Source organism: Mastomys coucha, unplaced genomic scaffold, assembly GCF_008632895.1.
Source record: "Mastomys coucha isolate ucsf_1 unplaced genomic scaffold, UCSF_Mcou_1 pScaffold16, whole genome shotgun sequence".
Taxonomy (NCBI): Eukaryota; Metazoa; Chordata; class Mammalia; order Rodentia; family Muridae; genus Mastomys; species Mastomys coucha.
The window spans coordinates 71,040,277-71,056,005 of record NW_022196898.1 but is presented as its reverse complement, the minus strand read 5'-3'; the positions used below and the strand labels follow the sequence as shown (position 1 = coordinate 71,056,005).

General features: G+C 43.5%; 1 protein-coding gene across 7 annotated transcripts in view; it reads right to left on the bottom strand.

Annotated features, from left to right (window-relative positions):
* Positions 1-3,066: 3,066 nt before the first annotated feature.
* Positions 3,067-15,729, bottom strand: part of Sec24d (SEC24 homolog D, COPII coat complex component) — a 96,865-nt gene continuing 84,202 nt past the window's right edge. For 6 of the 7 annotated variants that reach the window (XM_031375354.1, XM_031375356.1, XM_031375355.1 and 3 more), the window contains 8 exons: positions 14,173-14,269; positions 13,909-14,054; positions 12,412-12,550; positions 11,644-11,762; positions 7,818-7,997; positions 6,202-6,393; positions 4,195-4,284; positions 3,069-3,887 (listed from right to left, as the gene is read on the bottom strand). In XM_031375354.1, the coding sequence (XP_031231214.1) occupies positions 3,747-3,887; positions 4,195-4,284; positions 6,202-6,393; positions 7,818-7,997; positions 11,644-11,762; positions 12,412-12,550; positions 13,909-14,054; positions 14,173-14,269 (1,104 nt within the window). In that variant the 3' untranslated portion in view covers positions 3,069-3,746. Of the gene's footprint in view, positions 3,888-4,194; positions 4,285-6,201; positions 6,394-7,817; positions 7,998-11,643; positions 11,763-12,411; positions 12,551-13,908; positions 14,055-14,172; positions 14,270-15,729 lie in introns of all 7 variants that reach the window. The other variant, XM_031375352.1, reaches the window with a different exon arrangement.

Here is a 15,729-nt window from a genome sequence, read left to right as displayed (position 1 = left end):
AACATTAGTCATTTGGAAAAAGAAACCATTGCCTTTGAAAGTTTAAAGGTTCATCATTCGCCGAAGAATGATGCCCCGGACTCAAGTAGTATGTAAACACACAGAGTGTTTTATTCTTCATAAGTCCAACATGCTGGGGTCTCCCATTACCAAGATAGACAACCAAGTGAGTCTGCAGGCCTGATTTAAAGCACATTAGGGGACTCCAGGGTAGGTGACCTATATCTTGCTCCATCTTGAGGGACATTCCATTACCAGGCTGGAAACAGGTCTGGAAGCTGTGGCTGAGGAAGTAGCTGCAGAAGTCTGGAAACTGTTGCATTGTCCTTACTTCAAGGTAGGTGGTAGGGCAGCTTCTGACTAGAGCTGCCTGAAGCCTGGGGTTTTTGTTTTGTTTTGTTTTGTTTTCTAGTAACTGACTTGCCTGGGCTTGCCTGTACTTGCCCAGTTCTTAGGCCTAGTCTCCTAAACTACCAATTTGAAGCTTGTCATGGAGTCAGCTTAACCTTCTCAAAAGTATGTTGTGAATTGGCTTACTTTGGGGTAAACACACCAATAAGACAAGATGTGGATTATGACATTGCCCACTATTGATGTGATGTGGCTGTAAGCCAGTCACCTCTCCAATGGGAGAGAGTGTAGAGGCGTAAGCCTGTTTCTCTCATGAAACACCTGTCAGAGACTCCTACACGTGAGCAAGCATTTACAGTTGTTAAGAGCATAGAAGAGGCCTGGAGAGATGGCTCAGTGGTTAAGAGCACTGACTGCTCTTCCAAAGGTCCTGAATTCAATTCCCAGCCACCACATGGTGGCTCACAACCATCTGGAATAGGATCCGATGCCCTCTTCTGGTATGTGTAAAGACAGCTACAGTGTAGTTTATATAAATGTAATGAATAATTTTTTTTTTTAAAAGAAAGCATAGAAGAGTGACCAAGTTATCTATGTTTCTTTACCTTTTTTGAAAGCAGAGAGCAAAAGGTTCTAAAATGTTTTCAATATATCCACTTGTTTATGTTGTTAAATGATTAAGGCAATTGCTTAAATGGCTTGGGACACTGACTGTCATTCAATAAGTTTCTGCATTTCAAGAGAGTTTCTAGATTATCTTTAACCAGTCCAAGGTCTGAAAATTTAGCTTAGTGGTGAACACTGTCTGTCATTAATGAAGCCTTGGGTTTGAACCCTAATACTATGCAACCGTATTCATAATTCATTGTTGCAAAAATTTTAACAACGTAGACAGTAATTGAAGTGTGTCAGCCAGCTTACTCCCTGCATCTTAAGTTTCAACTCCATTCTGATGCATGGGTCAGGACAGCGCCTGAATGCTAAGGGACTGTTCCCCGTGTGGCTACCACACTGAGCTCTTTTCTAATTGAAAGCTTGCTGCTATATTTGATAACTGCATATATATATTCTCCCTGAGCTCATTCTCCAGGTGTCTAAGCTCTCAGTAGTAAGACTTAGCCATTTATGAACACAGTAGTATGCTTTCTTAACTTTTAAGTGCTCGATAAATAGTTTCTTAGTTCCATTTTGATTAACAATTGAAGTAATTCTTGGGGCTTTTTTATGTACTTAACTAGACACCTCTATTTTAGTTATAGATTATTTTACATGTCTAAACATTTTACCTACACGAGCACATGCATGCCTAGTGCCCATGGAAGATCTCCTGAAACTGGAGTTATGGATGGTTGTAAGCCATCGTGTGGGTGCTGGGAACTGAACCCTTTGCAAGAGCAGCCAGAGTTTTTAACCTCTAAGCCATCTCTCCAGCCCCTCAGGATATTCTTAGTAACCTTTTTAAGATCTCTTATATATCCACTGATGCTTTTTTTATGTCTTGAGAGAACATTATCTGTGATGACAAGAGACCATGTAGTTTTCACTGAATTACCATCTCAGAGGTCTTAGAGCTAACTTTGTTTGCTCTTTTTCCAAATTAATAAAGAATAGTAGTTTAAATATCTCTCTTTTTATTTATTTAATAGTAGCCTAAATGGGAACAGTAGTCGGCATTAGGAGTACAGGAACAGTAGAGTATCAGAGAGAAGATGATAGGTGATGGTAAATGAGCAGGGAACTGACATACAGAAGCCATTCTTACTCACCCCACTGTCACAGCTGTGGTAGAAGCAGTACAGAATCCATGTTGGCTCCAGGTCCTGTGCCTAGTCACCATTGCTGGGCTGTAGCATGGTCCCACAGTCCCTTTGCTTTTTGGGCATTGAGGCCACATTTGCTTCCACCCTACTTCTCTTAATGGCAAACTCCTCTAAATTTTCTAACCTACTTTCCACAGATGCCTCCATTACTTTTATTTTTTGGACCTTCGGCTCTTATTAAACTCCAAGTCAATCCGAACGTCCACTAGTAGGCTAGCACAAGTGCATTTTACTAGGTCAGCATATGTATCTGCTGCTCTCAATGTCCTGGCATCCACCAACCTACAAATGCTGCGCTCACAGATGAAGTACTGGGCTGCTGCAAGGTGTCTCCATATGTAAAGGAAGCTAACAAGAGGAAGTTTGCTGCTAGGAACAAGCGTAGAAATGGCCATAAGCCTGAAGATCTGAGGAGGTGTTATGTACTCCACTGTGCTGCAGCGATGAACATGTATATGTCTGTGATGAAGTTGAGGAAGGCACCCATGCAGGAGTTGCCATTCAAAGCCATTCTCCTATGCTTACATATATATTCATTAGTAATAGTCCCATGTGATCAGTTTCTATTTACTTTTAAGGACATAATCAAGAATTTTTAAAAAGTTTTTAAGAGAACTATGACTATGTGTACTGAAGGAAACGTAACATAAGAAGCCAAGAGCAGTGTCCCCCAGGCACAGGCAGCTCGGCTGGAGGTGTCTATATTCAAGAGCTTGTAAATACTCTTTTCAAGGAGTGTTTCTGGTAGCCTGATAGTATACTACAAAACCCTTTACAGAGATAATTTTTGTTTTATCCAGATTGGTTCTTAGCCATCCAGTGGAATTTTCTGCCATGGACTTTTAGTGATATCCTTATTTCTGTTTAAATTTTCAAAAGACATAAAACACAGTAAGCCAGAGTACATGGAGTAATTTATTGATATGGGTTAAGATCCATTATATACAGGTAGAAACCATCAAAATTGTACAAAGAACCATTAAGAATATAGATACCGTTTTATAGACAAAACAACTGGAAAATATTTTAAACAGACAATATATAATTATGAAAAAAAGGAGAACACAAATTGTTCTACCAGACAGATTTCAGGCTTTTTAAAAGTCTGCTGTGCAGATCTTAAGTTGAAAAAAAATTTGTTTAATGTAGTCATGGGGTTTTAAAAATATTAGGTATAAGATAAAAATGAAGTCTTTTCCTCTCACGGTAACAGAGAGAGGAACCAAGATAATTTTACCACGAATCTATACAGTTTGAAAAATAATTTATATAACAAGCACAAAGAAAACTGAGGCTGCAAATGGTTCTGTAAACTATGTATTTATGAAATGCAGATTGTGTCAGCTTTAGAAAGGAGGAGCTGGACAGCCAGGCGTGGACTACTGCCTTTACAGGACCACCATCCCTCCACGGGCTTGCTACCTGAGCACCGAAGCTGAAGGTCTGTGTGCTGTCCAGGCAAGCGGTCCTGAAAGTAATCAAGAAATTAAAACTAGTCTACTATCATCAGAAAATTAGGCACCAAGTTGGAGACTGTCTCCTCAGGACTGCAGCCTCGGCGGGAGAGCAGATTTCTCAGTGAAGCAGCTGGCAGATCTCCTTGTGGACACAGCAGAGGAAATCCACGTAAGATGATCCTCCATAGAGTCCTTTATCTTCCACCAGGAACTGCCGGAAAACCATCTCCCGCTGCTCTCGCTGCTTCACTATGATGAGCTAGGAAAACCCGACAACGGGTGGTTAGAAACACATTGTGGGTAGGGTGCAGCCATCACATTGCTTCCATCCCACCAAACATGGTGGCAGTGTGGGGGCGTGGATGATGTGAGCATGCCTGTTTCTGTGCGTTTTTTAAGTGTGTGTGTGTGTGTGTGTGTGTGGAGCCAGGCTTCCAGACTTAAGAAGTACTAGACATACTCAGAAGTGGAAGTTTTCCATCAAAGATCATGAGATATAACTATGAACATACATTAAAAGGTTGCTGAAGAAAGAACACTTGAAGAGGGGAAAGTTTCATTTTTACCTTCATTGAGTATGGCTTCTTTTGCTGGATATTATTCATTATCATTCTGAGTTGTTGAGAGTGTGGACTTCCCACCTCAGGCAGCGATGTCTAAATGTAAGAGCACCACAATTTCAGTACAATCTGAGACACTTAGAACAGAAGCAGCAATACGAGACCACCACAATGTTAACAGGCATTCCTCAGGTGCCACATAGACTATTTATTGGCTCAGTTCATTTACCTGAAAACTGAAAACGTGAAAAGCTAAGCTATAAACCACTCATTTTTACTAGCACACATTTCCATCACTGAACAAGTCATCTCTTTCGGAAACATGGGTCATGGCTGCAGTGTGTCTAGGAAGAGGGGATCTTTAGACCATCTCTCGCGAAGGTGATTAAACTCTTTCAATGCCATAATGGGAGAGAAAAGAATGTCCCTGTCCCTTCTTTACCAAATTCTACAGCATTCCACCATTAAAGTAACCATGAGGACTAATTACACCAGGAGCTCCTGCCTTTTTCATTTTCACGACATCTGTCTAGCTTGTAAAGCAGCACAGATGCATCTGGAGTTCTTCAGGTAAGACAGACAGGATGCTAATGCTGCCTTCTCAGAGAGAAGGTACCAAGATGCAGTCAACACTCTGCCTGTGAGTTAGCCACCAGGGAGGTGAGGGCGCACTCCATTGAGTAAAGCTTCAAGTCTAGGGAGAATTACAGCCAATGTATTTCACAGTTCTGAGGAGGCAGAATATGTGTCGCTGATGCTCACACTCCCTCCCTTGTGTATATTTTATGGCATTATGGTGAATCATTTTATCCAAGAAATAATATTATACACATAACACAAGTCTCACACATATATCCCAGACTGCCAAAGGAGCCCACAAAGCAAAGTAACCCTACTTGGGTCTTAGTTTTGTTTCATTTTTTTTTTTTTTTTTTTTTTGAAAACTAGTGAGGAGGTATGCTAATACAAGCCCAGGCCCGGGCTTCTTGCCCTGTGGCCAAGAGACCCATGATCTCATGTGCACCGAGGGCTTGCAAGGAAGTCTATTCCAATGTTAGCTCTGACGTTAGTGCCGAGTTTCCTAAGATATTTTGAAAACACTTCTTTATCAACACTCAATTCCTTTTGTCATGACTAACAGAAGAGAAGGGTTTAGGGTGGGGTTGGGGACACAATATGTTTTGTGTGGTTTTTATTTTGTGCCTCATTAATCTTAGTCTGTAGCAAAATACCTATGAAGAATTCTGAATGTTCTTCCCCTACCCCTGGTTTTTTGAGACAGGGTTTCTCTGTATAACCCTGGCTGTCCTGAAACTCACTCTGTAGACCAGGCTGGCTTCGAACTCAGAAATCCACCTGCCTCTGCCTCCCAAGTGCTGGGATTCTTAAACAGGCAGTTCATCAGCAAGGATGAAGAGACCTGAGTTGAAAACTAAATGCCGGCTCTACCTCTGACCTTACCATCCACAAGAACCTGCCACTGGCTTCACGAGTCTATCAGGAGCATACTGCTGGAGCAGATACCTCACTGATGTGTCAGGAAAATGAAGCAGAATGGTGGGCTTAAATTATATACAGAGAACAGCCATCGGCAAACAATAGGGTGTGTGTGTGTGTGTGTGCGTGCATGCGTGCGTGCATGTGTGTGTGTGTGTTCGTGCATGTGTGTTCATGCGTGTGTGTGTGTGTATGTGTGTGTTTGTGCATGTGTGTTCATGCATGTGTGTGAGAATGTGTGTGTGTGTGAATGTGTCAGGTCCTCTGCAAGGACAGCAAACATTCTTAATTACAAACCATCTCTCCAACCCTCTGTATTATCAATTTCTAGTGAAGCCATGTTTAGGTTAACACTTCAGGAAATTACTTTACCCTTTCTCATTTTTATTCATCAAAATATGATTCTCACATTGAGCTATATAAACACACAGTTTTTCTTCTTTGTATCATAAAACTGCACATAAAATCTAAGAATTTATATTTGTAGTTTAATCACAAAACCTGAAGAGTACTTGCCATATCTGTGTTGATATGAGCAAACGATGGCACATTAAATATTCCCTGAATCAGCTCTGGCGGGCTACCCACTCCAAACCATAAGAACACGTTCAGGCCGTTAGCCAGCAGGAATATTCCTTCCTCGGAGAGTCGGGACTCGGAGCAGCGGACGGCCGATGGCAGCGCTGCGCTCTTCACATCCAACGTGTGCTGTTTGGGCAAAGTCAAGACACTTAAGAACTCGCTCCTCTGTTCCTCTCTCTTCTCCTTTCCTCTCTCTCCCTCCCTTCTCCCCTTTAAGTACATAGTTAATTAAAACCTGCAAGAACCTCTGCCTTGTGCAGCTAATGGTCTTTTTGAGGAAGAAAGACCTCTTGCATAAAATAAGGCATGCATACTCGTAGCTGCCGTTAGGAGCTGTGCAGGAAGCAGATGGTAACTAGGGTGTCAGTGTGGCTGCTGGCAAAGGTAACTTTGAGCAAAGCTACGTAAGGAGGTGAGAAAAGGTTAGGAGCTGAGCCTGGAGAGATATAAAGAACATTCCAGACACACAGAAACATGTATCCGTAGATCCTGAGGTAAGAGCCCGACTAGGGTGTTTGAGGATCAGCAGAGACCTGTATGGCTGTCACTGTATAAGAGGAAAGGGCTCAGAAACAGGTAGAGAAGGCTAACACTAGTCCAGTGATGCCCTGGACTGGCCTGAGGAGAGCGGAACCGGGCTGCTATTATCTGAATGAGATCACTCTGCCTGATCTCCAAGCTGCAAACAGAGAATGGTGGGTAGAGGGAAATCATGAGGCTGAGCCTGCAGCACAGTGAGGAGTATGTGTGAGTCTGGGGGGCAACAGATGAGGGACAAAATATGGCTACCTGCAGAGACGGGAATGTGCCGTCAGTAAATGACGTCTAAAACACGAGGGCAGCTAAGGGGTGGAATGAAGGCAAGGAGGCAGCTTCACACAGGCTGGGCTCTGGTTTCTAACCCTTTGGCCCGCCCACTGTTGACAATCCAATTTTATGTGGCAATCGATCCTTTGAAATAATTCTTCTCTTACCTTCACATCCATCAACATAATATCCTTCATTTCTAACACAATTTATCACTGGCCATATCTCTACTAAGTGCCTACTGTCTGTTGGCACTGTGATCAAGGAGGAATTGTACACAGCTCACCCACCAGCAGCCTCTGCGTCTCTGGAAGAAAGAGTCCAGGCAGACGGCAGGGCTTTCAAAATTTTAACAACACCTCAACAGAGAGAAATGCATTATCGTGGGAGCCACTGAGGACACAAGCTGCCGGGCTCTTGCATGGCATGGGTTCCTTCATGTATGTGTTCATCTGTTAGCCCCTGACTGCACACGGTAGCAGATAGTCATTCATTACAGGGAAACAGAACACGCATGCCCACGCAAGATTTTCCCAGCATGTGTAGAAGTGGTCTTCTAAGAGGTAGAATTCGATTGTTATAGACTTCTAAAGGGGCCTGCATAACTGATTATTACCAACTTGAGAATAATGCACGTGCTCGAGAGCGTCTGCTACGGGCCCAGGCTGCACATTTCTGCCTCTGGATTTCTTAGGAACAGAGCCCAGCACAGGCTTCCCTCCCATCTCCAGGGGCCATCTTACTATTGGCAGGAGCAGTGGATAGAAGAAGAGCTGGGAGTCAGCCACGCCCATGGTCATGACCAACTGCCGCTGGTAAGCCCGCTCATCCGGGGAGATCTCCGGTCTGCTGAGCAGCACGCAGTTTTTCAACAAACTATTCATGTACACAGGCAGCACTTTCATGGAATCTGGCAGTATAAGCTGAAAGAGAAAACACTTGTTTCATGATCCTTTCCTATTTTTACCTTTCTCTCTGTATACCTGTGTGTGTGTGTGTGTGTGTGTGTGTGTGTGTGTGTGTGTGTGTGTGCGCGCGCGCACGCGCGCGAGTGCAAGCCTGCAGGCAGGCAGACCAGAAGACAACTTCAGGTATCATTATCAGGATGGATTTCTACTTCCTGTGAGACAGTCTCACCAGTAAAGCCAGCTAGCAGAATGGTGAATTCCAGGGATCCTCCTGTGTCTACTTCCCTAGCGTGAGATCACACCGTCACACTCCTCAATCATGCCCAGGGTTTTGATACGGGCTCTGGAGATTAATGAGGTGCTCATATTTGTAAGGCAAGGTCTTTACTGACAGAAATCTTCCTAGACTTTTAGCTATCTACCTTACTAATAAAAAAATGTATGTATGTATGTATGTATGCATGTATGTATGTGGTATGTATGTGTATGTATATATATGTGTGTACATACATACACATATTTGTGTCCTCAAATTCTCAACAACAAGAAAACATCCCTCAGGACTCTGATAAGATGTATTCCATGCCTTACACCTCATACACCCTCCTGTCAGAAGTCTCTTCCATGGTCTGCTGTGTAAGGAGTATAAAGGACAAACTGTCCAGCTGACTTAGGTAAGCACATTCCAGGATGTTTCACCTCAACATCTGATCTCATTTCAAGGCATCAGAGTGAGTAAACAGAAGACTCAGGAACTGGAACATGGTCATGTTTCAGAGCCAGCAGCCCCAGTACCATTTCTAAGCAATTTATAACATGGTATGAAGAATAAATACTCTTGGCTTCCCAGATGGAACCACACACACACACACACACACACACACACACACACACACACACACACATATATACCCTTTCAATATCTTGGAATTTTACTCACTGCCTCAGGTTAACCAAGAATATTAGGGTTGTTTATATATCCATCATTTAAATACCACAGAGGGGTGAGCTTGCCACTTATGAAGACAGCACTAAAGAAGCCGACTAGAGGAGGTTGGGTTGTATGGAGCAGAGGGAAGAAAAGAAGGAGAACAGGAAAGAAAGCCAATGGAGGAAAATGTCATTAGAGACTGGAAGAATGCAAGGAGAAAGTCTTCCTAATAGTTCTGAGGTTACAAGGAAAACGTGTCACAGATTATTACTGTAAAATCTCCCCTGCGCTTCCCTCCTCCATAATGAAATTATCCTGGAGAGAAAGGTACTGGTTAGGGGTGAGCCAAAATTCATGGAGCCCTGGTTTGACAAACTTTGGAAAATATTTTACATTTTCTAAGGGCAAGGCAGTCACAAACAAAGACATTGGTAATTTTGTAGTTAAAGTCTCTGTCTTATTTTTTTTTTAAGGGGACTTCACTGGACTTTTAAATAAAATATTTACTTTATTTCAGGTGAGCAAATGTATGTCTATGCCGTACATGAATACCTAGTGCTCGTAGAGGTTAGAAGAGAGCACAGGATCTCCTGGAGTCACAGATGGTTGTGAGCTACCATGTGGTGCTGGAGGTCACACTTAGTCCTCTACAGAGTACCACGTGTTCTTATCTGCTGAGCCACGTGTTCTTATCTGCTGAGCCATCTCCTCAGCTCCTGGTTTGCCTTTTGAGGAACATTTTACTCCCAGATAATACTAGTGGCTTATTGGCTTTCATAAAGGCAACGAACCCACTTCTATAGACCAGAACATGTACTGGAACACTCTTTTGACCCTTCCCATGGCTGAGCTTCTGAGGCAGGGCGGTGCCTCCTTAAATTTCGTATCCGAGTGGCTTCTCTCGCCTTTGGTAACTAAGCAAAAGCAGTCCACTCAAGTCTGTTACACAATCAAAGTATGTGTCTTGGTGGTCTGACTTGGTGTTGGGGTCTGGATATGGAAAGTGCTGGAAAGATGCAGTATTGAAGATGCAGTATCGGAGGCGGGTGTTGGAGGTGATCGGATCGTTAGTGCCCTAGCTCCCTTGGATGTTAGTGCCCTAGCCTTGTTGGTGCAATTAAAGGCTCAAATGCAAAAGGAAAAATCTCATTTTCAAAGAGCAGGAATCCTCTCTATTGACTGGCCCAGAGTAGAAACAAGCACTGCAATGGTTTGTTCTGCGATTAAGCCATAAAAAGCAGATGACCTGGTGTAGAAACAGGTCTTCAGACTTTTAAGCCAGAACAAGATGGTAAGTTTTCCTTCTCCCCTTAGAGAAGCAATAGCTCGTTTTTCACTAAAGGTCTCTAAAGGCAAACCATTTTACTATTAGCAAATAAACTTTGAGAGAAGACAGTAACTCTACCCGCTCTATGTCAATGGCTCCTTCTGAAAGGGGAGCTACTCCAGAGGCAGAAGAGATCCGAGACAAGTAGTAAGGGTGGGTGCAAGGTGCTCATGATTGGACTCCATCCAAGCTGGATTCCATAAGCACCTGGTGGGATCACGTGACTCAAACAGGCACACTGTCCAATTCTGCCTGCCTGGCTGCCGGCCTTTTCTTGCCCCCTCTCTTAAGGATCTCATAGAGCTGAGGTAGGCCTCAATAACCCAGAACTCTGATCCTTTTTCCCACCAGACATAGGCCACTATGCTTGACTTATGCAATAGAATTGAAACGTGAGTTTACCAAAGTGAAAAGATCCTGAATAATCAAGAGAACTGACCAGCAGTGCATAACTGTCAACACAGAAGCTAAAAGAAGAGATGAGTAATCACTTCAGGTGGCCCGAAGGGGACTTCCCTGTAAAGTGCGCGCTAACAAATGTTTGCTTTGTTTGCCCTCTTCACTCAGCTGGTAAATTTAGATGCAGAATTTGTCTGTATTCTCTTCCTGCTAACAGCTTCCTCGAAGGTGGAGTAACTACTTTAACAAAGAATGAATTAGAAAAAAAGTTTTCTACTAGTTGCTCACAGATTTCTTTTTCAATCAAAATTAGTTAGATATTCAGGATGCAACCATGGAAACCAGCATCTAACTTTACTGACACAGGGAAGCAGGTGAATTAGAGGACATAAGCAGAGCAAATGGCCAAGGTGTACCTAAATGCTCAAGTCACTTAGATGATGCCCAGAGACAGTTGCTTCAAAGTGATTCTATTAATACTGTTTAAGCTGAGGCAGGAGGATTGCCACACATTCAAGGAGTGCCTGGCCTACACAGAGAGTGGCAGGGCATCCAGGTCTCTGTGTAAATATGGAATTTTTAAATGAAAATAATTCCATCATTTATGCTATAACTTACATTTACTTTTGTAAGAGCCACTTACTATTGCCATCAGTTTATGGCAACTTTATGTATAGGCCTAAAATATATTTAAGCATGCACATTTTACAACAAAATACCTAGGTCTATATACAAAAGAGAATCCTAGCATATTGTGACATTTCCTTTGTTTATAAGCAGTGTACTTGTGGCTGTCACATTTTTGGTTCAGACACTGTAAAACCCAAGTTTCTTTTTTGATGTTGGCAATAAAGGTACATAAGTCCACGGCCACCATCACCCCCGCCCCCTCCCAGCTGCATCCTCAGTTTCCTCGACTGAATGCTCCACTTGAGAGCGCCTTGGAACAGCAGCTGCATGCTTGCTCTGCGCATGCTCACTGCTTAGGACAGCTGGGACCTCACCTGGCTTGCTGCGGATGGACTCGCACAGTGCTTCCGGTAACACGCCAACATATGGGCAGTCTGATTAACTAGGATTTCCCGGATGGCCTTCAAAGGCTGGTTCAAGACAGCTTTAAAAGCTAGAAGCACAAAACCGCAAACAGAAAAGACCCGAAAGAAAGCTTTAAAAAACAATCTCTTTGAATAATAACAAAGAACAAGTTGCTGTTATCTTCAGACTACCAAACAAGGATAAAGCTCCCCACTGCTCCTCTTTTGAGTAAATAGTGTGATCTAGGCAAAGAGGGACAACTGGCCTAATTATAGCAAAGGGCTACATCGATCCATATTTATCTTGAGAGACTACTAGAAACAGAATTCCATACACAGAAAAGACAGGCCAGTTTGTTATCTCCCCAAGTCCTGGCTTCTGCAGACTGGAATGCTCTCTTCCAAACTTTAAGTATAGACTTTCAGAAGGGCAAAGAAATTACCCACCCTGCTTCTTAGCCACCGGGGCTCAGCTAATCAACAGTGGTGTAAGTCAGCAGTGCTAGAGAACCCACTCACACTTCCATTTCACCTCAGACTCCTCACCTTACTAGCAAGAAAATGCAGGCCAAATCTGTGTGGCCTGACCCTGCAGAGACTGGTCTCCCTCGTTACGGCTAGAGAAGGCCGTTCTCCAGCTTTGGACTGCACTGGTTCTTGTAACACTTTCCAGCCTCCGACTAGTTACCCAATGGCTCTCGACTGAATCACCGAGCTCTGAGATTAGCAAGACGCTACCTGACTTGGCGAAGAAGTTGATTAGGGCATCTGTTTCACAGCTCTTGTACAGATCCGCTAGCTGGGTGCTGCAGTTTAAGGCGAGATTGTGAATCCGGAGTCTTCGCTGACCACCGATGGTCGTGTAGAGTACAGCACACTGCAGAAACGACATGGAGACCTGGGAATTACTGACCAGATCCAGCCAGGCTCGTTTAATCCCGTCAGAGTGCATAGAATCATATGGACAAGTGAACGATTTCTAAACATTTCCAGTGTTTCTCCATTATTTTTAAAGATTGAATACTACCTAGGGGGAGAATAATTCATTCACTGTAACATTTCAATGGGTTTAAGCTATCGAGCTAGTCACATGTAAAGATCTGTTCACATTTCACACGGACTTGCATTTCACAGATTTTTACAACCAAGGACATAAGTCCTGAAACAATGTTGGCATGCATTCATAGCTCTGCCCATGCTCACTTCCCATGAAAGGGCATAGCTAGTTTTACAGTGCACTCAGGTCTGCTAGAACAGAGGCGCTATGCAGGCACCTGTGATTCAAAGCCAAGCATTAAAATTCTTCCTCATCCCGTGTCAATCTCTCTACCCCTTAAGTATAAAGCTGATGTTTGAAAACTATGATCTCTCAACATATTTTTTCTTATTTTATTTCTTTAATTGGCATTTACTCAAAGCCAGTTCTGTCCCACCTGCTTGTGATATAATGCTCAGCAGAATCCCATAGGCTACATTGTGACCCCTATATGGGGAAGTTCTAACCCCCCCAGCTATGCCCCTTAGAATAAAACTTCTTTTGGAGGTAGAACCTTTCTTTTTTTTCACGTTTTAAAAATTAATTAATAAATATATTTGTTTATTTATTTTATTATTATTCTTTACTTTTTTTAACAGTCCAGTCGTTATCCCCCTCCCGGTTTGTCCTCCAACAATTCCTCATCCTATTCCTTTTCTTTTTTGAGATTAATATAATCACAACATCTCTCCCTTCCCTTTCCTCTCCCCAAATCCTACCACACACCCCTCCACTCTCTCCTTAAAACCCATGGCCTCTTATCTCACTAGTTGTCATTGCATGTGTATATCCATATGTATATATGTATTTATTCCTCACACACTATAACATGTAGTGTCACTTGTATGTATGTTTTCTGGGCTGGCCATCTGGCTTGGACAACCAATTGGTGTGATCTTCTTTAGAGAAGAACATGGAGGTAGTACTTTTTAAAAGGGCAAATTCACTAAAATGCACTAACGAGGAGAGGGTCACCTGACTGCCAGAACCTTAGACACAGGCACCTCATGGAAGCCCATTTGTGGATGCCTGATCCTTCACACTGGATGTCCAGGCCAATGACTGCTCTACCACATAAGTACCATGTACGTATTGGCCAATGGGTAAACCACACAAGAGTGCTCTAAGAACTCGAGCTTTGAAGAAAGAAGAGTCGAGTTTTGTTATGCAGAGAGGAGCCCATTTGGCGGCTTAATCACCTGGATCAGGGCCCCAACATCTTCACTGAGCTTGTCATCATGCTTGAACTCCACTGTCACAGCCTTATCACAATCGATGGCCGCCATTTCCACATCTGTGGTGTTGTTCATGAATATTCCACCGAAGAAATCAGTGGCCCTGAAACCTGAAGCACAGGGAGAAGGGAAAATTCGCTTCCTGAAATCTCGATATTCTTCATTGTGCTGTTGCTTCAAGAGACAATAACTGTGCAGAGGATGTGAAATGGTGTGTGTGAACATTACCTGTGCTGGTCCGAACCCTCATGATAGCATCAAAGCCTATTTTCTTCTCAATATCATTCCGGAGGTCGTTCAAAAACCTTTGGCTATCCAAATGTATCTACAAGAGAAAGTGTGATCAGTGGCCAGCAGGTGGCAGTAAAAGACTTCAAATAATGTGACTTCTAACTCATATCCCTTTATATTTTGCCTTAGCACACTTACATGGATATCTTACGTACATATATAATCTTATGAAAGTCCATAATCTTTGGCAGTGACTCTTAAGTTTGAATAAATAAAACCCTTACCTATTTTTCATCTTTATAGCCTTTAGATGGGAAGATTATTTATTTATTTATTTTGGAAATGAAGCAATAGCATATGTGAGTCACTCAAGGGTCTAGTGTTTAGACATAGGGAACAATGCATGGTTTAACATATTCAGTGAGGCTGGAGAGAGACAGCGGAAGGTGCTGGTGGAGGTGGGAGAGGAGGTTGTTAGTGGGTGTCTTTTATTTGACCATACTCAGCCTGAAGCTCAGCCAGGGTTCATACAGAGTCTGGAGAATAAACACTTCCCTTGGACTTCTTGACCTCCTTTTAAAGCCTGTTTCTGAAAGCTGCTTACAGTCCACACCTAAGCAATACTAATGGAGCAGTGGAGCATTGCTACTGAGCTGAGATTCACCTAGAACACGACTTCGCTGGCAAGCAGAAGCCAATGCTGTATCTCTGACCTGGTCAGGTAGACCTTTATAAGATTCTCATCACTTCTGATTGACAGGCACAGAGAGGCACAGAGAGGCGCAGAGAGGTGCAGAGAAGTACAGAGAGGCACAGAGAGGTGCAGAGAGGCACAGAGAGGCACAGAGAGGCGCAGAGAGGCACAGAGAGGCACAGAGAGGACCAGAGAGATGCAGAGAAGTACAGAGAGGCACAGAGAGGTGCAGAGAGGCACAGAGAGGTGCAGAGAAGTACAGAGAGCCACAGAGAGGCGCAGAGAGGTGCAGAGAGGCACAGAGAGGTGCAGAGAGGCACAGAGAGGTACAAAGAGGCACAAAGAGGCACAGAGAGGCACAGAGAGGTGCAGAGAGGCACAGAGAGGTGCAGAGAGGCACAGAGAGACGCAGAGAGGTGCAGAGAGGCACAGAGAGGTGCAGAGAGGCACAGAGAGGCACAGAGAGGTGCAGAGAGGCACAGAGAGGTGCAGAGAGGCACAAAGAGGCACAGAGAGGTGCAGAGAGGTGCAGAGAGGCACAGAGAGGTGCAGAGAGGTGCAGAGAGGCACAGAGAGGCACAGAGAGGCACAGAGAGGCGCATGCACACACACAGGCGCACACAGACTCTCGTTCCCAATCCCCCAAACAAAGAGAAGATGAAAGGAAACAGAGACATCACAGATAGTACTCATAAAAGAAACTTCAGGTGCACACCAGATGCCTGACTGTGTTCTTGACTGTCATTTACAGCCAGCAATATTATTTAATGGAAGATGCTATTAAAATTTTTACTTTTAGCTGGGCGGTGGTGGCGCACGCCTTTAATCCCAGCACTTGGGAGGCAGAGGCAGGCGGATTT